Source organism: Cajanus cajan, chromosome 6 (genome assembly GCF_000230855.2).
Source record: "Cajanus cajan strain Asha chromosome 6, NIPB_CcT2T_4, whole genome shotgun sequence".
NCBI classification, from domain to species: Eukaryota; Viridiplantae; Streptophyta; class Magnoliopsida; order Fabales; family Fabaceae; genus Cajanus; species Cajanus cajan.
Genome location: NC_138522.1, coordinates 58,842,090 through 58,864,666, shown reverse-complemented (window position 1 = coordinate 58,864,666; position 22,577 = coordinate 58,842,090). Strand labels below are relative to the sequence as shown.

Genomic DNA, 22,577 nt, shown 5'->3' with positions numbered 1-22,577 from the left:
CATATATAATATGCTTGCAATTGATATCATAAAATAATATATGTAATATTTACATATATATTATATTATTAAATATATAATATAAAATTAATAATATACTATAAAAGTTATTTAAGTTGTATATTATATAAACAAATACATTAGAACAAGTAGTTATTGTTATATAAGAATCTTTGTTCTTCTATTAAAAGATTCAATTTTCATTATTATTTTTGTGGTTTATGGTCCCTTAAAAAAAAAAAAAAAGTGGTTGAACTGGTTTGACCCACCGGTTCACCGGTTGAACCGGAAAATTGACCAGTTCAATCCGGTTTGAAACGGGTCGACTGCATAACCGATCCAACTTAAGGTTCGGACCAGCTGGACCACCGGTTCCCGGTCCAACCGGTCCGACCGGGCGATTCGGTCCGATTTTTTAAACACTGCATTATACTAAAATTAATTTAACATAAGTAAAATTACCCCTTATTTGATTAATTCAAGTTGAGTTGAGTGAAATAATTCTTGAGCAACTTAATTTTTTTTTATAAAATAAATAAAGTGAGTGAATCTTGAGACTAACCTTAAAAATTCCAACAACTATATTTAATTTTTCAATACACACTACTAAAATTTCTCTTATTACATGCGACTTTTCCTGCGAATTTTTCATAAAAGTTCGCAAGAAACGTTGTTCCTGCAAATTTTCCTGTGAAATTTTATCTGCAGGTAATACCTTCGTGGATAATATTTTTTTGAGAATTTTAAAATTTGCAGGAAAATTTCCTGCAAAAAAAATTCGCAGAAAAGTTTCCTGCGAATTTTTTCGCAAAAAATTTTGCAGGAATATTTTTTACGAAAAAAATTAAAGAAATTACTATAAATTCTATCAATAATTTTTCAACTTTTAAATGCTCACAATGAATTCATCCAAAATATTTGTTTCCATGCCTCCAACATGTGATACATAATCTTTTAAATTCTATGATTGTAGATTATAAGCCTAATATTCAACTATATAAATCAACTTGTAAAGTAAGTGTTGCCCCAACTTATATAGTCTTTAATTGTTTTATTTTCAATCAATGTGGGACTTGAAGTTTTTTTAAAATATTAAACTTATAAATTTAAATATTTTTTTTATTTTTCCTTCAGATTAAAATTTGCAGGAAAATTTATAGGAAAAGTTACTTGCAAATTTTTTCTACCATTTAGTAAACATTACTTGCGAATTTATTTTTGCAAGAAAATCTGCAAGAAACAAAATAAAATTCTTACAATATTTTCTGCAAATTTTTACCACGAAAAAAAAATTCTATGATTATTAAAATTGTAACAAAATTTGTAAGAAATATCTATAAATTATTTTTTTACAGGAAAATTTGTAAAAGTAGTGACATATGATGAGCGGCTTTAATTATTCCCAAGGATACTATATCAGTAAATCAAATTTTAGGAAAGTAAATTAAATCAGTAAATCAAGCTTGCATATTTTCAATCCTGAGTCATAAATCGCAGACCAATCTTTCTATATATACTCTGTTTAAATAAGCATAAAATGGCAGTTAAATTTTCTATCTAAGCATAGTTAATTAATTAAATTAATTCTACTGAGGATAATGCTGAGTGGCTAATTACATATGCTTAGAAAAATAAGTGAAGGACGAAGGAGTGTCAGGGGCATATGCGTAATAGCAACAATCAACAGTGCGTTATATAAACAAGTATATATTTTATTACAGTGCAAATTAATCCCAAGTCCATTGCCGTATTCTTCTTATATATGCTCGCACTCCTCTCCACACAGTCCACACCATACGAAGGAGATCGAGTTTCGTGGGTTTTGTCTATATACTCACAAATCCCATCTTCTTTCCTTCACTTTCCTCTCATTTTCCTATAGTAAGAACAAATATCCCATATCTTTGTCCAACAATTCAACATGTCAAACTCAAACATCACAAGTTGTGATAGTTGGAGTTTCTCTACTGAGAATACCACTGGAGATCATGCAGCTGTTAAACAGCAATTAGAGATGCTTGGCCAGCTCCATAGTCCAAATTCCAACACTTCAACTACAACAAATAATAGCAACGGATCAAACACAAATTCACAACCACCTGTTACTGTTAAGAAGAAAAGGAACCTACCAGGAAATCCAGGTATAGATCTTTTCTAACAATAACTATCTCCTCAGTTCCTTATTAACTTTTGACATTTAAATATTGATTACTAGACAGTATTCTCTGGTTACTGTTTTTCTGTTGTTTTTTTGCCCTTGAATCTAAATTACTAATTAATGGATACATAAAATTAAAGTGGGAAATACTGATATGAATATTGCATATTCTTTATTAGTAATTGAGTGTTCCTATACTAAAATTTCTGGTATGTTTACTTCTTCCACCCTTCTCATTAATTCTAAAATGAAATGATGTAGAGTTTACTTTTATATTAGATTACCCAAGATGGGCTTAATTAAAATAATCTCTCATCATGATAGGCTAGCTTCTCCAAATTTCTGGATAATGGCATGCTTAAATAATCAAGTAAAAGTGGAGGATAAACTAGTATGATAATTGATCTGGCAGCAGAAAGTATGTTATTATATGTGGAAGATTTTAATTAGCTGAATTTTATTTTCTTGATAAGCGGGGAAAACGAGGACCTGGGATGTTTTAATTCAAAATTGAATAGCAAAAATGGTTGAATTATTGGTGCGTGATGAAGTAGTCGTCGAAGAACCTCAATTATTGCCTGCAGGGTTTCACAATCATTGCTGTTCACTGTTGACTTTTCTTCACTGCTGGCTCGATCTCTTACTTTTTCCTTTATTTTTGTTTCACGACTGTTTCAAGTATAAAGGACCATACACCTTTACATATATATCCCTGCCATGCCTCCTACTCATCAGTGTTCATTTGACGTGTTTGTTTTGTTTCCTTGTGTGGGTGCGTATCAACATAAAAAGAGTGCAAAAGTTTTCAATTCTATTTAATCTCTTTCTCTCTCTTTCTTTCTTTTTGATGAAACAAACAATCCACTATCCCACATTTTCCTTCGTTATTTTGAATTGCATTATCTTCACTTTCTTTTTTTCACTTTCTTACATAATTTGAACAAATTTAAAATAAAGGTTTTGGGTCTGCTTTCGGTGCATGTCAAATAATAATTAATGGTGAAGGTACTACATATACATACACTTGGACAAGGAAAAACATGCGTGCGTGCATATATAGTTAAATTAATTAATATGTGTGGCACGTGTGCAGATCCAAGTGCTGAAGTCATAGCTCTATCACCAAACACCCTAGTGGCCACAAACCGGTTCGTATGTGAAATATGCAACAAAGGGTTTCAAAGGGACCAAAACCTTCAACTACACCGGCGAGGCCATAACCTGCCGTGGAAGCTGAAACTGAGAACCACCACAGAAGTTCGAAAACGGGTTTATGTTTGTCCAGAACCCTCTTGTGTCCACCACAACCCTGCTCGAGCACTAGGCGATCTCACTGGCATTAAAAAGCACTTCAGCAGAAAGCACGGCGAGAAGAAGTGGAAATGTGATAAGTGCTCAAAGAAATATGCTGTTCAGTCTGATTGGAAAGCACATTCCAAAATATGTGGAACAAAGGAATACAAATGTGACTGTGGCACCATCTTTTCCAGGTTCATCCAACTACACAATATCCAATTATCCATTTACCCTAACAATAACTTTTTTTTTTTGTTGGTAGAATTACTTTTTTATATAATAAATTTTAATGATAATATTTTAATAATCATATATACTAAATTTTTGATAAATAAAATATTTATAGGTAGTTAGTCTTATAGTTAATGTATGTACTAATAATTTACTTAAAAATATATTATATTAATTTAAATTTATTTAATAAAATATTAAATAATTTTTAAAATTTATAAGATTAGTCTATTCAATATTTTTTTTAATTTAATCGTTAGATTATTAAAATTTAAAATATATAGAGAGTTATTAAATTAATTATAGAGTTATTCTTCAAATAAGTTCATCCTCACCTCTCACCCGTTATCATATACTATATGCGTATGTTTTATTGGATTCATGAATATTAATTCTTAATCTGTGCCCAAGTTGCATGCAATAGCTAGGTCCTCCACTAATTAAATAAAGTGTACATTTAATTCGACTTTGACCACACAAACTTTTAGAGATTTATATGATTACTTGTAATCGAAACTTTGTGATATGTACATATAGTTTAGTCATCTCTTTAGTTAAATTCATTTTCATAATAAATTGGTCTCTATCTCTCACTATATTTCTACCCCACGGCACTGATAAGTCACTAGCCAGTACTCGTATTTCCAGTCAAAGATTTAAAGTGAGGTCTTTTATTCCACGCAGTGATGCTATTTGTTAGGAAGAAAAGTTGACCAAGCAAGAACCAGTGACTTGCCCAAACCATACATGAGTAAGAGTAATTAGAGTGAAGATTGAGTGACCCAATTTCGTGCAACAATTTTTCCTATAATTTAGCACGTTCTATTCCATAATATTAATGTTCATATGCATGGTCTTTATTCTTTAAATTATGTTAGTTTCTATTTATTTAACTGATATTAGTGCAGAAAAATAACTCGCTGCATATCCTTTATTTATTATGACCTGCAGAAGAGACAGCTTCATCACCCACAGAGCTTTCTGCGATGCTCTGAATGAGGAGAACGACAAATTCAACGAGGGACAATTACCAAATATGCATGGCTCAAACTTGCAACCACCGATAATCCCAAACATAGTTGCATCATTACCAATCAATACCAACAATCACAACAAACACCCATTACCACTCCCTCACGATCTCATGAACATCACAATGCCCACAAAACCCTTCAACAACATGGCAGCATTCACGAGAAACCTTTCATCTCCCTCTCAACTAACCTCAAACTCACCAAACAACATGTTCGAGGAAAATAATAATGGTCTCCATTCACCACACATGTCCGCCACAGCATTGCTCCAAAAAGCTGCACAAATGGGAGCAACAGTGAATAGCAACATGATGAGTGATCAGAAAAGCTTTAGCACGAGCATGGCACCACCATCATATGGGATCATGAACCATACCATGCAAAATGGTCAACAAGACTTGTCTCACTATAATTTCAATGCGAATGAGATGGGAATAATGAGTGGGTTAGACATGTTTAATGTTATATTGGATCAAAGTAAGGCCTTGTCGAAGATGATCGAGCAGAACAATATTCGAAGCAGTAATGGGGTTTTGCATGCAATGAATAATGGTAATGGTACTAGGTCAAGTGGTTCCATTGATGTTGGTGGAACTAAAGGGAGTGAGGATGTGATGACTTTGGACTTGTTGGGGATAGGAGGAGGAGGAGGTGGTGGTGATGGCAATTTCTATGGTGGTGACCAATTACAACAATCAGAAATGGCTGCTAGAGATGAAATTTGGAGAAATTGGTCGAATAAGAATGCAGGGCTTGAACCATTTTCAGCGACAAACAGCAACATATGAATGATAAAGTGACCTTGCCGAATAGAATAATTTGCATGTCTCTTCTATTTTGGGAAGGTGGAATTTTCATTTGGTTCTGTGATGTGGTTCCTTTTGGCCCACGTATGAGTAGTAGTACAGAAATCGTGTACAAGTTAACATTGATCGGCTTTCCAATGACAAATCATGGTGTGGGCTCTTTCAGTACGTGTCTTTAAATGACGAGTCAGTCAGAATAATTGCCCATATGAAGTTAGTTCAGTATGTACATTTCCGCTTAATTTACAGCATTTCAATTTCAGCCTTTACCTTTAAGCAGAAGCTATTCTCCCTAATATGGGAATCTGTGGTGCAAAAATCACTTAATAGTAAGTTCTCTCTTTTATATATATATATATATATATATATATAAAGATTCGTTGACATTATAGTGTTAAATTAAGAAAATGGTACCTACAATAATTTTTCAAATAATTTAATGAATTCATCCATTATATTTAATAATATTAATAATTAGATCAAACATGCAAAATTGTTTATAATTTTAAAATTATTTGATAGTTTATCACATCACTTTATTTTAACGTATGATATTCAAATACACATAAATATCTATTGTCAAATTAAGAAAAGTTTAATCCATTTAAAATGTGACATGCATGATCGCGAATATAATATCTCCTAATATAATAGTTAGATTAGTTGAATTTACATTTTATAAAAAAATATTAAAAATATCATTTCATTAATATGACACCATAATATCAACATCATAATCCATATCAAATTACAATACTTTAATGAGTTATTTAAAAAAAAAAACCTTTAATGAATTTATCTTAAAATTAATGAATTGTATCTGTAAATTAATGTATTAATCTAAAATTATTTAAGAATTTGTATTGATATATATATATATATATATATATATATATATAAATCTTTAATACATACCTATAATTAACTATATCAATTTTGAAGCAAATAATGAAAGTAATATATAATTAAAATCCAATCATTGGATCGATACAAAACTATACATTTTATACAAATGATTAAATAGTCACTACGATTTTATATAAATAGTCACTCAAATGAAAATGATTTATATTTGCGGATGTTTTATTTTTAAAGATATGATGATTGTAAAAAATAATTCAAAATCACTTTTACATATAAATATTTAGTGTTAATAAAATTTAAATACTTGTACTTATAATTGTTTGTCATAAGTAAAATCTAAAAAATTATGTTTATACAACTCATATAATGAATAGATAGATTACATGTGAGTTAATGTAAAATAGATATTTATTTATATTTTTTTATATACGAGATAAAAATAGAAATCAAAAGAAAAAGAGACAAACAAGAATTGAATTCTTAGAAACCTCCAAAGAGTAGGCCATCAAAAGACTATGCATATGAGGAGAGTCTCATTCACTTACAAATTTTTAATATTTAGTGATAATTTTTGTCTATTTTAATTTTCTTGTAATAAGTATAATAAGTATAATTATAATCAATAGTCTAATAATGAAATTTTTTAAATAATATACGTATGATTCTAAGTTAAAAGTCTTTTGTCACTATTATGGTTATTTTTTTTTCAAACAATGCTATTATAATTTCTATAAATAAATAAAAAATTAATAGAACCATCACATGAGTATAGTTCATACACACAAAAATACTTGGCATGAGCAAAGTTAAAATTTGCCACTACCGATTTTAGTGCTTCTGCTGGAATATAGTTTATCCTTTCTTATTTGATGAGTCCTTGTACCTAAATACATATTTTACCTTTTTACATTAAATAATTAATTATTAGCTAATTTTTATTTATTTTTATTTTTATAGTCTTTCTTGGTTGTTAATTTGTTTCACGATTGTGTTGCTAGAGAGTGTGTTGCTAGAGAGTGTATTGTTATTAAACTTCATCAGTAAAAACATTAACATTCTGTCATTGATATCGACCAAACTGACGATTAATTTATTAACCAATTGTGAAATAAATTGAACAGTTATTGTTAATATTCAATGTGATATATCGTTGCAAATTTTATCAAAGAGAGGTCCATTAAGCAGAGAAGATTCATTTTCTTTAAATTCACTGTTATGGCATCATCAACAGCTACGATAAGTCCACAATATTCTCCAAGATATGCACTATTGTGCTACAATTATTGACTTTCATTTGTTAAAGGGCAACTTTCCGAAGGGAATTTATTCATATGCTTTTAAATCTATACTATTAACAATAGACATTAATGTGTCTATATTTTTAGACAATTTTATCTGTATAACCATCCTTTTATAAATTCCATTTTTATTTTTTCTGTAAAATTTACTTTATAATCATCTATATTTTTAATAATTATCAGTTATTATATATTTTTATTATTTATTATTTTTTAAAGATAATTCACATAGATACAAAGTGTCATTTGTACATTAATGATAATGAATTGGTTTTGCTTATCCAGAGATGGACTATTAATTGGACACTACATATGTTGGACATAGCTTAAAAAGTTTGGGTTTGAAACAGTCTTACGACTCTCTTTTGGTTCATGATATATACACCTCCTTTTTTCTATAATTACACATCCTTTTAAAAAAAATAATTAAAATTTTAAAATATTTTTAATTTTTTGTTTTAAATTTTTTAATTTTACATCCACAACATTTAATTTAGTACTTTTTTTTCACATATCTTTCCTCCTTTTTTTCAATTTTTACATGCACTCTCTTATTTTTTCTTCACCCACCTATTTTGGTAGCATGTGAAAATTGAAAGAGAAAAAAAAATGTGTGAATAAGAAGAAGAAAGTAGCAAATTGAAAGTTGAAAGTGTAAAATTAAATTTTTTTAAAAAATTATAATATTTTATAATTTTTTTTTAAAAGAAGGAGGTGTACTTATAAAAAAAAAGGAGGTGTATATATCATGAGCCCTCTCTTTTTTGTGTTGTTTTTTTGGGTCCAAGTCTTATCCAGTTTTGGTTGAGACATTGGATCCAATATTAGTCTGTTATGAGGCAGATGATAAACATACCTCTACTCTCGTATAAACACACCCCCATTTTTAAAAAATATATATAAAATGTCTAAATTACCCTTAAAAAAATGAAATTCCTAAATTTACACCTCCCTTCCCCGCACCTCCCTTATCCTGTATCTGCATGTAAACTTTAGTCTGGAACGGCACTAGAACGGGCCGTTCTGCAAGAAGAACGGCCCGTTCTGCTTTCAGAACGGTCCGTTCTGATATCAGTACGGCCCGTTCTGCAAGCAGTACAGGCCGTTCTGCTTGCAGTACAGGCCGTTCTGGGGCCGTTCTGTTGTAGTACAGGCCACCGCGTCACTTTTAAAATGACTACCTTATGACTGATTTTAAAACTCCGATTTTAAAAGTCATTTTTGTACTAGTGTTTCTTTTCATAGAACAAGTAAGAGTCTTTCTCTTACAAGACCACCTGCTGACATTGCGCACCCCTCTTCTTTCTCTTTGTGGCACTCCTTTTCTTTTCTTTTTTTTCCCGCACCTCGCACACCCTTCTTCTTTCTCTTTCTGGCACTCCTCTTCTTCTTCTTCTTACTGTTACAGAAAGTTTTTTCCGGAATTATATAAAAATGTTCCGGAAAATACTTTCCATAATATTAAATTCTTATTCCATAAAGTATTTTCCGGAAATGTTTTGTTACATAATTCCGGAAAGTACTTTCCATAATATTAAAGTTACTATTATGGAAAGTTCTTTCCGGAATTATATGAACAATAATTTTACTATTCCGGAAAGTACTTTCCGGAATGCTAATGACTGTAAAAGTACTTTCCGGAATGCTAATGATTGTAAAAGAGCCTTGTTTATGCTGGTTATGGTGGGACTAATCTTTTTTTTCTATTCAGAATGACTGTAAAAATATATTACTTAATGACATTGAGCGGAAAGAGGCTTTGGGAAGAAGAGGGGAGTGTAGTGTGGGGTGCGGGGAAGGGAGGTGTAAATTTAGGAATTTTATTTTTTTTAAAAGGGTAATTTAGACATTTTATATATTTTTTTTAAAAAGAAGGTGTGTTTATACGAGAGTGAAGGTGTGTTTATCATCAGCCCTGTTATGATGGTGCCTTAAAATGGGCTTGTTAGGAGGTAAAATACAGAAGGAAAAAATAAATTTTATATTTTGTTAAGTACCTAACAAAAAAAATGTATTTATATACATTTTTTTTCAGATAGGAAAGTATGAGATGATATAATTAATATGATGGAGAGAAATAAAAATATAATATTATAAAAAATGCTAAAAAAATTATATTAAATTAACTACATATGTTGTATTTTTCAACAACAACTTCTGTAAAAAATCACGATAATAATACATTTGTTAATCGATCATGAAAATAATACTTTTTCTTAATAAAAATGTTTTATTCAACTTAAAAAATGTTAAAAGTAAAGTATAATTCCCTTTTTTAAAAATATGCTTAAATATACTACAATTTCCTCTAATATTAAAAAAAATTGTACATGTTTTCTCTAAATAATAAATATATATTACATATATTTTTATATAAACAAATTTCTTAAACAATTTTTTTTTTTGGATTTATCTATTTTTCTAAACAAACATACAAGTTTTTTGCTTTCAAGATTTTCAAAGAGATTTTTTTTTTGCAAATTAATAATAGCACCTTTTCATAGACTAAAATAATAACCAAGCTATTTTCATATCTTTATTTTATTTCATCTTACAACCTTATGTAGTAATGTTCTTGACGATACATTGAGTATGAAATATATACACCACAGTCCAAATTTAGTACAAGTGGTAAAATATAAAGTTCTCATCATAGTCAAATTCATCGATCTACACTATTCTATAAACCTCCATGTGTACGACATGTTGATTATGATGCCCTAAAAGTATTATTAGTAAAGATTTAAAATATTCATTTAGATAGTAACGTGTATTTTGTTCCATACCACTTCAAATACTAGTAACGATTGGCATTTAATGATTCAAGAACTTAAAATAAAATAAATAAATAAATAAATTTAATTTCTTTCACAAAATCGACCGACACGGAATAGTTAGATTTATCTGGCTATCTTTCTTTTTCTCATCCATTTTAACGCAGTAAATCTAACATTTTCTTTTTTAAATTAAGCAAAGTATTGGCATGCAGAATTAAAAACATTTTGTTAACGGAAAAAGTTTTAATTAAAATCCCAAGTGCAGAAAGAGAAATTATGAAAAGCGAGGGGTATATTATACTAATCTTAAATTACAGAGTCAGAGTGGATCTGCAAGGACTAAGAGTGCGTCCGCAGAAGAAAAAAAAAAAATATTTAAGACAGCTTCGCATTGCATTCGCATCCTTAATCTTAATCCGTTCTATGCAATTGTGTTGAATAAATCTATCTATGCTATAAGAGTTTCTCTTGTGTGAACCGAATTGGTGGATCTGAAGCAGATGGCGATGGCGAGAGCGAGTTCTGGCCTGCAATACCCAGAGCGGTTCTACGCTGCGGCCTCTTACGTAGGGTTTGATGGATCCACCTCTCCGACCAAAGCCCTCACATCCAAATTCGCCAAGTCCACCGCTCTTCTTCTCTACAGCTTATACCAGCAGGTACCGCATTCCCTCACCTAATTCTAATTCATTATCGCTAGATCTGGTTTTTGTGCGCGTCATTCACTCAATGGTTAATGGTGGATGGAAATGTTCTTGCTGATTGTTCTTTTGGCAATTTGGTTTATGTTATGACCTGTGAGTATTGAGTAGTGGTTTAGATTGATGGCAATCGGCAAATGTTGTGTTAGGTGATCCGTGTTATTAATGATTTCATAGTGATTGTGTCGTTTGCCAATTGCCTAGCATCGTCCATGGGAACATTTGCTGTTGATCTATGTGGTTTTTCTGGAATTTTGGTTTTATGATATTACTCAATGGAATTTATGGCTACATAGTTTGATAAGGCTTGGTTGTTGCTGCTGTTGGGGTTTCTATTGGATAAACCTATGTTTGGATGAGATGTGTACGATCATTGTTTTGCTTGCATGCGCTGTGCATACTAGAGGTAGAGGACCTGATTGACAAAAGCTAGAGATGTGCGGCATGTGCTGATATTTATGAAATGAAATAGCAATGTTCATACTAATTTTATTGTAAAATTTGCTATTTCAGGCTAGTGTAGGACCTTGTAACATCCCAGAACCCAGTACATGGAAAATTGTGGAGCATAGCAAATGGGCCAGGTTTGTTTGCTTGGACACACTTGCTGTTTTCCACATTTTGTATACTGTTTGCCATGCATACTCTCCATGATATTTCTGTTCTATATGTATGCATTTGTCATGAATAATGCACTGTCTTTTATCAGTGTTATTTATTTTTTTTATATTAATATTATACTTGTAATATGCATTATTGCATTCCTACTCTCGTTTTCTCGAGAATAATATTAAAAGTTGTGATTGTTGATGCAGTTGGAACCAGCTTGGAAACATGTCTTCCACCGAAGCCATGCGTCTTTTTGTAAAAATATTGGAGGTCATGCCAATAATTTTTTATAACCATTCTTCCTTGGTATAATGCAGAATGTTAGCTGATTACTTTGTTGTTTTAATTTATTTTATTGTGCAGGAAGAAGATCCTGGTTGGTATTCAAGAGCATCTAATTCTGTTGTAGAACCTGTCATAGATGTGCAAATGAATGTGAGTGTTATTAATACTGAGCCCCGTTGGCTTGCAGTGAGCCTTACTTGTTATATTCATGTATTATATTCAAATTATCTTTATAGAGTAAGTCTTGAGTGATCAGAAAATGGTCTGTATTCAACAACAACTGCAAGAAAAGCCTTATCTCACTATGTGAGGTCAGCTACATGGATCGAATGATGCCAAATCGGCTCAGTTAAACACCAAATCTTTAGAGATATTATATTCACCATAAGATCCCTTTTCATAGTACAGAACATGGTTGTTATAGTGGTCAAATAATTTTAAAAAATCTGATATTTTGGTAATAAAATCTGGGTAATTTTATAATTGCCACATTGTGACTTCATACTACCTTTCACCCTGGTAGGGTCCAAAATAGCAAAGACAATAGAGATAAGCAGGATAGGTCTTATTAATAAGGAAAATAAAGGAAGAACAATCTCAGCTGAGATGCCAGAAGCATATCTCTTTACAAAGGAGAAGTCTCTCTCTACAATGATTCCAGTCCCAAAACCAAACCACCACAATGACATCTCCTTGCCATGATACCCACTCACTATCGCTAACTTGTACCTCTCACAACCATGGACCCCACCCATGTAACTAACTCCGCACTCAAAAAATCTCTTCTACCATCTCATCATTCCTCTTACTCAACATGTAAAACTACAGGACACATTGCACCAGCTTTGAGCCTCCAGCTATAAACTTTCCATATTGAGTCCAGAAGACAATTGGTCATTGGAGTTAGTATTCATGTCCCTATCACTCCCACTAGGCGTGAACATAACTATTTTACTCAATGATTTTGTTGCAATTCATATACAGGATTCCATGATATGGCATTTAGGACTTCATCTTTAGGTAGATTAATGTAAGAGGCATGTCAACTTAAAGTCATGTCAATGGAATTGTAATGAGAACATCTTCCCCAATACTCTTGTCCACTTTTGTTGTCTCTGTCGAAGTTGTAATTTTTTTTTCCTTTTCCCTGCTTTCCAATTCCATCTTGCTGGTTTGACAGCATAATTCCAAAGTTGAACCAGTAATTGAGAATGGAAACTCTTATCCAGAGACAAAGACCATTTCCACTCTAAATGGAAGTGAAGTTGGAACACAGGATAAAGATATTGTTGTGGAAGGCTTTGGACCAGTTGGAGTATATGATCAATGGATTACACCTCCAGTATCTGGACAACGTCCAAAAGCCCGATATGAGGTATTTGCTCTTGTGAAATATAACTATTATAAATTCCATCTTTCACTTGTTTTTTATTTTCTGCTTTGAGTTTATTCTCTGTTAGTTTTTCCTGCCCTAAGTCTAGTTTGTTTGTATGTTCAGCATGGAGCTGCAGTTGTGCAAGATAAATTGTACATATATGGTGGAAATCACAATGGTCGTTACCTTAATGATCTTCATGTAAGCTCATGTTCAATATATATGTTCCATGAAGCTATACATTTTGGCTATGTTATAGTTTATCTTGTGAGGTTGATTGAAACTACCAATTTTGGCCAAGTAGATATATGTCTTGTGTTTTGATGGATAAGTTTTTTTGTTATCTGCCTCTCAAGTTGACTAAGTTACGTTTTGTTTACTTTGAATTAAATGGAAACAAATACAGGTTTTGGATTTGAGAAGTTGGACATGGTCAAAGATTGAGGCTAACAGTGGAGCTGAGTCTCCAACTACTTTAGTCCCTTGTGCCGGCCATTCTTTGGTTTGTATTGAGCATAAAAATCTACACAATCTATTGCTGTGTTCAATATGCTTGTAGTTGGCTGCTAGTACTAATTCTGGAATTTTTTGGGTTTTGGTGATGGATTATTTTTTTCACAACAGATTTCATGGGGGAATAAGCTTCTGTCAATTGCAGGGCATTCAAAAGATCCTTCTGAAAGTTTACAAGGTATAATAATAATATCATAATGTGTTATCTTGAATTTGGGCTGGGTTTAACTCAATCCCAAAAACCAGCTCATGAAGTGGGGATTGTCCAAGCCTTTATAAGCTCTACTTTGACCATATCTATAGTCGTGCGGGATCTCAACATGTTATCATTCTTTTAGGGCTTGGAATCATATCTGTGCACAAATAGTAGAAGAAGAAATGGGAAATATTCAGAAGTTCCATTTAGTTTTTTTTTATAGGCGAGAAGTTTCATTTACTCAAATTTAGGTGAGAGTGATAGACCTAAATAAGATATTCTTCTTCAAGTTTTGTGTTCTCTATTCATTTCAGTAATCTAAAGAACATGATATACTTCATTTGCTTTAAGGGAAAAAACCAATCAAGATTGGTGGTGGTGATAAATTATCTGTGCATATTTATAACTAAACATTTAGGCTACTTATTTAGCTAAGTAGTTATCATTTTTTGGCCTTAAAATATTTCTTTAGTTGAACATAAAATCTTTTTTTCCCTCACTTCATTGATTTGATATGTGTCCTATTCCTGTGTTTGTTGTATTTTCTATTGTGATTGCAACTAAGTATCTGTATTATTATTAAATATTATGACAGTGAAAGTGTTTGATCTTCAAACGGCTACATGGTCAGCTCTAAAGACTTTTGGGAAAGCTCCGGTATGTATCTGTTGCTCTTTTATGTTTATTAACCCAAAAATCTCTTGGAAGTTTTATAATATCACTTTAGGGGTTTGTGACATGTCACATTTGCATTTTTCTTAGCAAGAGATACGAATGTTTTATGGTTTTTAATCACACAACAGTAGTTCCCCTCTCTTTTTCTTTCTTTCTTCAGTTCCTTTTATTTTTTTGAAATAGATATGCATTAAAGGCATGTTAAATTCCCTTCAATCATGCATACTTTCTAGGTATCACGTGGAGGCCAATCAGTGACCCTCGTAGGGGAAAATTTAGTAATTTTTGGTGGACAAGATGCAAAGAGGACACTCTTGAACGATCTGCATATTCTTGACTTGGAAACCATGACATGGGACGAAATTGACGCTGTGTAAGTAGTTTTTCTGAAGCAGTCCTTTCTATCTCCTTGATATCTTATTTTACCAATTTTTTTTTTTGGGGGGGAAGGGGGCTATATGGGGGCAAGGTAATCTCGATGGTCTTGTGTTGTAAAAAAAAAGAGAAATTGTCATAAAAACTTTATTCAGTTGTCGTCTTTGTTTATGTCATGTCTTTGTTTATGTCATGGTCTATTTATGATACATGATAAATTATGTTACTCATTCTTAATAGTGGTGATTATGCATGGTTTTCCCATGCCAATCTAAAGAGAAAATGAAAATGAAAAAAAACCATCTAGGTTTGGTGCTAACTAAGTCTCAACTGGCAGTGGGGTGCCGCCATCTCCAAGGTCTGATCATACTGCTGCTGTACATGTGGAGCGATACTTGCTTATTTTTGGTGGGGGTTCACATGCAACTTGCTACAATGATTTACATGTTCTTGATTTGCAAACTGTAAGGTCATTGCTTCTTCTGTTAGGTGGTGGACTGCAAAATCATCTCCATCTAATCATTTGTGTGAACTCTGCAGATGGAATGGTCTCGCCCCACACAACTGGGTGAAATACCAACACCACGTGCTGGACATGCGGGTGTGACAGTAGGGGAGAACTGGTTTATTGTTGGTGGTGGTGACAATAAGAGTGGTATGCCTTTTCTGTCAGTCAGAATCATACTTTCTGCATCGAGGAATGATTTTTCTCTGTACAAAATATTGCTTGATATCTTGAACAATCACTGTTTGAACTCTTCTAGTGTATTGTGTACAAGTCTATGGTGTGGATCACCAAAGAAATTATATTTTGACACTGCTGCAAAGTTAATTGGTTTATTCTACTTTCAATTATATTATAATTACAATATTATATTGGTTTACTTCAGTTTTCAAAATATTAAAAAAAAACTTATATTATGCATACCTGTGTATGTCCATACAGAAGTATTATTCACCCATAGTCCAATTTTCTAAAATGGGAGAAAAACTAACTTACCATTAATGGTTCAGTGTAGATCTAGTTTCAAGTTCATAGTAGGCGGCATTATATTGATTGCAAGTGGCACTTGTGTTCAGGGAAATGCCTTTTCTAGAATAAAGATTATTGGACTTGCACCATTCATGTCAAGAGAAAGTTAATTGATATATAATATTCTTCAAAACCCGTTTGAGTTCTTAATATGTTGAATAATACTCCAAATTGATCTATTGTCTTGTGTGTTTCTTCTTCTGTCTGTAACCTGCCTTACAAGGGAATGAAAGTGGCACTGCAATGTCTTCCTTCATATTGAAAAAGACCCAGGACCTATTAGGGGCTATAAACTTAAAACTTGAATCAAAAGATGAATTAGGAAAGATCATTGATGCCAACAATTTGATGTACAAAATAAGTTCCTGTCTGTTAATAGATGGAGAATTACATTTTAGCATAATATAGTTTGAAACACTTGATTTTGGAATATTTATTTCACTGAGTATTTTAGATTGGGTTCTGTTTGGTTAAATCAAGTAATATTGCTTGAGTGTGAATTGTTAAAATAATATATAGACGAGTACTAGTAACAAATTCTCTAACACACTCTTTCTAATACCCCATCTCTTTTCGGTCAATATTTATTGAAAACCACAAAATTATAAGTGGGGTGCATTAAATAAGGAGGGACACCCAAACAATTGTGTTTTTCAACAAATTTCAACCAATGGTAAATACCGCGTTAGAAAGTGTTTTTGAGAGTGTGTTGCTAGCATTTCTCTAAAATATATTACATGTATTTCTATGTGAATACATTTTTAATAAGGACAAATATGTCAATTACACCCAAAATGCATTATGGTATTAAAAAAATTGCCTCAGCCAAATGCCACAAGCCCACTACCAATTCTCCAAAGTGGTTTCTTGAGGACCCTCCAGAATGTTTTCTGGAAAATAGAGTAAATAAATCAAACAAACACTTACTCTATGGGATGATTTGCTTATGGTTTTCATTCCTCCAATTCTTTGGTTTCTCTTTGGTTTCGGATATTTCCTGCAATCTACATAGATGGAGGTTAGTTTTAATTAACATTTTTTTGCTCTCTTGCTCCTTATAACATATTTTAAGTTAGGGTAACATATAAATTTACAGCACTGAAAGGACAGTGAATGGTGTAAATTATAATGGCTTGATTTATCATGCATTGATGCGATGGCATAAGTGCTTATTTATGGGAATTTTTTATCCATATTGTTCCATTGTTAAAGAAAGCTACATAGGAAAGCATTGCCATTTTATTGGGATCACTGTGAAGATTAATAACTTTTGGGATGGTTACTATATATCTATATGGCTTGATTGGTTACCTGGGTTGTAAATTTACTGATTATTTTAGGTTTCGGGACACTTTTGGTGCTTTCTTGTTTTTACAATATATCCCTTTAACCAATTATATATTACATGTTATTTTGCAGGAGTCTCAGAAACGGTTGTACTGAATATGTCTACACTGGCTTGGTCAGTTGTAACTTCTGTTCAAGGACGAGTTCCTGTTGCTAGTGAGGTACTTCATCAATGTATTTTAACAAGGTTGCTTGCGATTTGAAATCTAACTAGAGTACTGATTCTTGTTAACTGCATGCTCTTTTGTAACAAGGTTATGTTTATAGTGCCATCTGATTAAAATAATGCATTGCAGGGATTGAGTTTGGTTGTAAGCTCCTATGATGGTGAAGATGTACTTGTATCTTTTGGAGGTTACAATGGACGTTACAACAATGATGTAAAGATTATTTCAAAAGTTTGCCTCCTTTACCTTTGTTTTATGTTTCTCCCTCTTCTGATTTGGTTTGCTGTATTTAGGTCTATGTTCTTAAACCAAGCCACAAATCAACCTTGCAATCCAAAATAACTGGAAATTCCATACCAGATAGTGTTTCAGCTGTTCCAAATGCCACAAATGCTACCCGAGATTTAGAATCTGAATTTGAAGCAGGCCATGAAGGGAAAAATTGGGAAGCTGCCTTGGACAATGCTGATCCAGCAGTATGTATCACTGCAAAGAATTTACATTGTTTCTTTCTGGTTTTAACTCTTGTTTCTGCATTCGATTTTGTCAGAAAATTTTCTTACTGTGGTGGTTTATTTTATAAAAAAAAAATTCTAGTTGCATATCTTTGGCTCACAATCCAAGATCTAAAAAGTTGGCTTGTTCTTCTACTTCAGTTTCCATTCTCTTCTATTTATAATTCTGCAGAGAATCTAGAGTCTATTCAAGGTTTTCTTTTTAAGAATCTGACTGTTTATTAGCCAAATACAATTTAAATGTACCTTTCAATTGTTTTTCACGCACCATAACTTCTCCCTTTATGGACATTTATCATCATCCTAGAGCTTGCAACCAATCACTTCCCTAACTTACCCCAAATAAACCTTTAACCCGACAAGACCCATGCAGTTTCTTAGCCTTGACAACAACAAAAGCCTTATCTCACTGGGCAGTTTCTTAGCCTTGAATTTGTTGTAAAAACCTGATCCCTAAATTATTAGTCCATTAGTTTCTCTCACTTTAGATATCATAGAATAACAACACATACGCCCATTCCATTGTGCTTTCTCTTATTGCCAACGTGGTGAATGTGGAAAAATAATAATGAAAAATCAGTCAGGAGATCATAAAAAATTCCAAGGTCCAAACCACACTGATACATTAGTAAATGCAATTATAAATATCCTATTTCACTCCTCACCTAGCTGATTGGCTTGAAAATTATGCTCATTCTCTGATTTTAAGTTGCATTTTTTTAGACGACCCTCCTTCAATCTGTGGTACCCTTTTTTGTCATGATTTAACGAACTAAGCCTCCAGCATGTTATTCCTGTCTAACTCATGCCTATGACCCTATTTGTACCCATAAAAACAGATCATATTCTGCATTTGTGCCATTTCGTTTATATAATCACTGCAGTCACTGCTTTCATATTTTGGCCGTCAAACAGAAATCCAAAGGTGATCTTATATCAGTCCTGAAGGCAGAGAAAGAAGAGTTGGAATCATCACTCAGCAAGGAGAAGCTGCATGCTCTTCAACTAAAGCAAGAGCTGGCAGAGGCTGAATCACGTAACTCGGAACTTTACAAGGTAACTTTTTTAATAGTTGAAGTTCCTTTTTCATTTTGGAATCAGTCTCAAAAATGGATTCAGGAATCAAGCATTGAAGTGGAAGAAGATTTTTTTTTTTTTAATGATTAATAACAATTAATTGCTCCTTCTCCTTCTAGAGCTTTGAGTTACGTGGCAACACTCCCTCTGTTATCTGTTTAGCAGACTGCTTTATGTTTTCTCTAAGTCTCTTGGATTAATTGGGTCTGAGACCCAGGCCGAATCAAACTGGTTCAGAATAGAAGAGGAAAGCGTGAACTTTATTAAGGAATCTATACTTTCCCAATTCCTGATTCATTGTAGAATAGTATAAATAATAAAACATGGGGTAATGTGTAGAACAAATAATGACATCCCTGGATGTTTGAGAGATCCAGGCCTCTCCCACATTTACTAATTGTAACAGTAGACAGTTAGACACATCATTCTGTCTACACCTGACTTACAACTAATCAAGGCTATTAACCTATCAGTGTTTAAGCAAAACTTTTATTGATAAGGTTTGATCCATTATTTATGACAGAATATTATTCCGTTGCTTGTTCCATGTAATTGAACCCTACAATGGGAAGATGCTTGGTGGTTGTTGTATTTATATTGATGAGGTCTGAACTCTGAACCAGAACATTGTTCTTAATTGTATAAAAAATCCTTACATTTGTTGTGCTGATATTGCAGGAGCTCCAATCAGTTCGTGGTCAACTTGCTTCTGAGCAGTCAAGGTGTTTCAAACTTGAGGTATGTTACTAATGCTTCTGAGTCTTCCTCCACTCTTGATCTTTGGGTGTTTTTGAATTGGATTTGGTGTTTAGGTAGATAATTGAATAGAAGTTATTTGTCAAACTCGATGCACCATTCATCCGATCAAAAACCCATTCGTAAAGTAACAATTTCAAGTGGTTGCCCGTTTCAAGTGTTTAATATCTCATGATGGGAAAATCCCTCTTTGTAGTGAAAGAGTGGTCTATTTTACTTTGCTTTAAAATTTTGGCATTTTTCTTGTTTTATTATGCATGAACGAAGTTGGATTTATTATTATTATTATTGTTATTATTATTATTTAACTAAAATATTTGAGAACGCAGGTGGAGGTGGCTGAATTAGGTCAGAAGCTCCAAACGATTGGGACATTACAGAAGGAGCTGGAGCTCCTCCAGCGACAGAAGGCTGCATCAGAGCAAGCTGCCATGAATGCAAAACAGAGGCAGAGTTCAGGTGGTGTGTGGGGTTGGCTTGCCGGTGCTCCCCCTGATGATGCGTGAACCTCTTAACTGAATAGCAATGCTACATTACGTTTGGTTTCATTTAACCATTTTTATTCCCAATACTTATTGTGTATTAATTCAGTTCTTTGTTAGCGATGTAAGATTTAGCTTCTATTTGGCCGAAGGATTTTTCGCACCTTGAGGATGAGGATGATAGTATGGTATAGTACTATATAGTGCATGTTACTTTTGCCTCCATTTTTGCTCATGATTGTATTCAAAGTGAATACATTATTGATTGAAAATATAGAAATTCTTTTCTTTTCTGAGAACTTCTACGTCTTCCATATTACGTGAGATGACTATTTCAACCGATGTTTCCTGAATTCTTGTTTAGCCAAAAGCTACACAATGGCCAATAGAGAAAGAGATGACTTTCTTTTTTGTGACCAATCTATCTAGCGTTATAATTTTATTTAATTTACTTCAAGATTATATTTTTAATGATTCCCGAAAGTTACACTTTCAATATTTTTCTTTTTGCATTTTATTGAGGAGTTTTATTTCTATGGTATAAATTTCTTTTCCTAATATTATATAACGGACGATAAAGTAAAATATAAAATAAAATAATTTCTTCAGCCCGTATCTTTTGTATCATGCTTCTTTCTATAAATAAAGTCTAGATGGTTAGATTTTTTTAGGATGTAGGAAAAAAATATATGTATGTTTGATCTTCACAAATTTTTTATTATTATTCTTATTAATATAAGTTCGACTACAATTCAATCATGATTGAATTGAAAGTTGAATCAATGTTTTAACCAATTTTTATGAGTTACAATTTTAAAATCTTTAATTTTGTCTTATTTTTAGATTTATTTGAGTTATTTATCTTTTAAATTTTGGTTAATTTTTATCTTTTTTAAATTATTATTGCTTTCAATTTTGTAAAGTAATCTTAAATTATTTTCTTTACCAATTTAATGTGTGAAATTTGTTTCAATGTATTCACTTACATAAAAGGTAGTTATTAGGATAGTAAAAAATAAATTACATGAATTGGAAAATAATGTGATAATAATTTTTATGTTTTTAGTTGAGGATTCATTTTCACGCCTTTTTTATAATATTTTTTATTTTTTATTTTTTGAGTTTAATAATTTTTATATATTTAAATCTAATAAAACAAATTTTAAATTATTCAAAATAATTCAAAATTATGTCAAAGCAAACACTATTTCAAAATGATTGAATTAATTTAAATATAAAAAATAACGAACAAAAATGATTTTTTAAGAAAATAAATGATCAAAATAAATTTTAAAATTAAGATAAATAATCAAAAAGTATGATTTAGTTATGTGTATATATAATTTAATAATAGAAAAATAACTATATTTTTTCTTGACTATAAACAATCATGGTTACCTCTTAAGATTTATTTAAGATTAATTAATTATATCTTTTATTCTTGTAGCATTAGAGATGTTCTATTTAATTGTACGAGTTATTTATAGTTTTTAAATCTTAAATCTAAACTCTAAATTATTAATTAAGCAACATATTTAATGTAAGATACAATTGTTTACAATATTATTTTCAAAGCATCAACTATGCAAAATTAAATACAAATAAAATTAATTATAAAATATGAATATACTAGATTAAAATTTTATTTTGAATGAAAATATACTCAATTGTTAATGAATTGTTTAAAATATAGTATTTTAATTTGTGTAACATACATATTTAATGTTTATTATATATAACTAAAATCTATAATAAATTATATATGTATATAAATATTACATTTGAATGTATAAATTATATTTAAAATTTATATTATAATACATATTTTTAATTATTGATAACTTATTTTAAAAATATTAAATTTTAATTTATGAATATGATAAATAAAAAATAAAACAAATAAAAAAGTTAAAATATTACTATAAATGCACTAAAAAAAATAATCATTCGATGTTATAAAAAGAATAAAAATCATTGGGGTTTTATATAGGATGAATATGACGTAGG

At 31.4% G+C, this 22,577-nt stretch overlaps 2 protein-coding genes across 2 annotated transcripts; both read left to right on the top strand.

Moving 5' to 3' along the window:
- Positions 1-1,734: 1,734 nt before the first annotated feature.
- LOC109797944 (zinc finger protein GAI-ASSOCIATED FACTOR 1) lies at positions 1,735-5,807 on the top strand. Its single transcript, XM_020358119.3, has 3 exons — positions 1,735-2,141; positions 3,252-3,648; positions 4,637-5,807. Exons 1-3 carry the CDS (start codon positions 1,922-1,924, stop codon positions 5,505-5,507), a joined length of 1,488 nt encoding a protein of 495 aa, XP_020213708.1. The 5' UTR covers positions 1,735-1,921; the 3' UTR covers positions 5,508-5,807.
- A 4,966-nt stretch (positions 5,808-10,773) lies between these two features.
- ACBP4 (acyl-CoA binding protein 4) lies at positions 10,774-20,869 on the top strand. Its single transcript, XM_083059119.1, has 18 exons — positions 10,774-11,123; positions 11,679-11,749; positions 11,981-12,044; positions 12,138-12,209; positions 13,240-13,434; positions 13,558-13,635; positions 13,841-13,936; positions 14,059-14,125; positions 14,739-14,800; positions 15,052-15,191; positions 15,531-15,657; positions 15,734-15,848; positions 17,646-17,734; positions 17,870-17,953; positions 18,034-18,216; positions 19,171-19,311; positions 20,011-20,070; positions 20,418-20,869. The coding sequence occupies exons 1-18, from the start codon at positions 10,965-10,967 to the stop codon at positions 20,592-20,594; spliced, it is 1,980 nt and encodes a 659-aa protein (XP_082915245.1). The 5' UTR covers positions 10,774-10,964; the 3' UTR covers positions 20,595-20,869.
- Positions 20,870-22,577: the final 1,708 nt, after the last annotated feature.

Excerpts from the sequence above, each read along its gene's own strand:
- LOC109797944 (XM_020358119.3), top strand. The coding sequence starts at position 1,922 with ATGTCAAACTCAAACATCACAAGTTGTGATAGTTGGAGTTTCTCTACT. Across the intron at positions 2,142-3,251 it reads GAACCTACCAGGAAATCCAG|ATCCAAGTGCTGAAGTCATA; the intron begins GTATAGATCTTT and ends GCACGTGTGCAG. Across the intron at positions 3,649-4,636 it reads TGTGGCACCATCTTTTCCAG|AAGAGACAGCTTCATCACCC; the intron begins GTTCATCCAACT and ends TATGACCTGCAG.
- ACBP4 (XM_083059119.1), top strand. The coding sequence starts at position 10,965 with ATGGCGATGGCGAGAGCGAGTTCTGGCCTGCAATACCCAGAGCGGTTC. Across the intron at positions 11,750-11,980 it reads GAGCATAGCAAATGGGCCAG|TTGGAACCAGCTTGGAAACA; the intron begins GTTTGTTTGCTT and ends TTGTTGATGCAG. Across the intron at positions 14,801-15,051 it reads AGACTTTTGGGAAAGCTCCG|GTATCACGTGGAGGCCAATC; the intron begins GTATGTATCTGT and ends CATACTTTCTAG.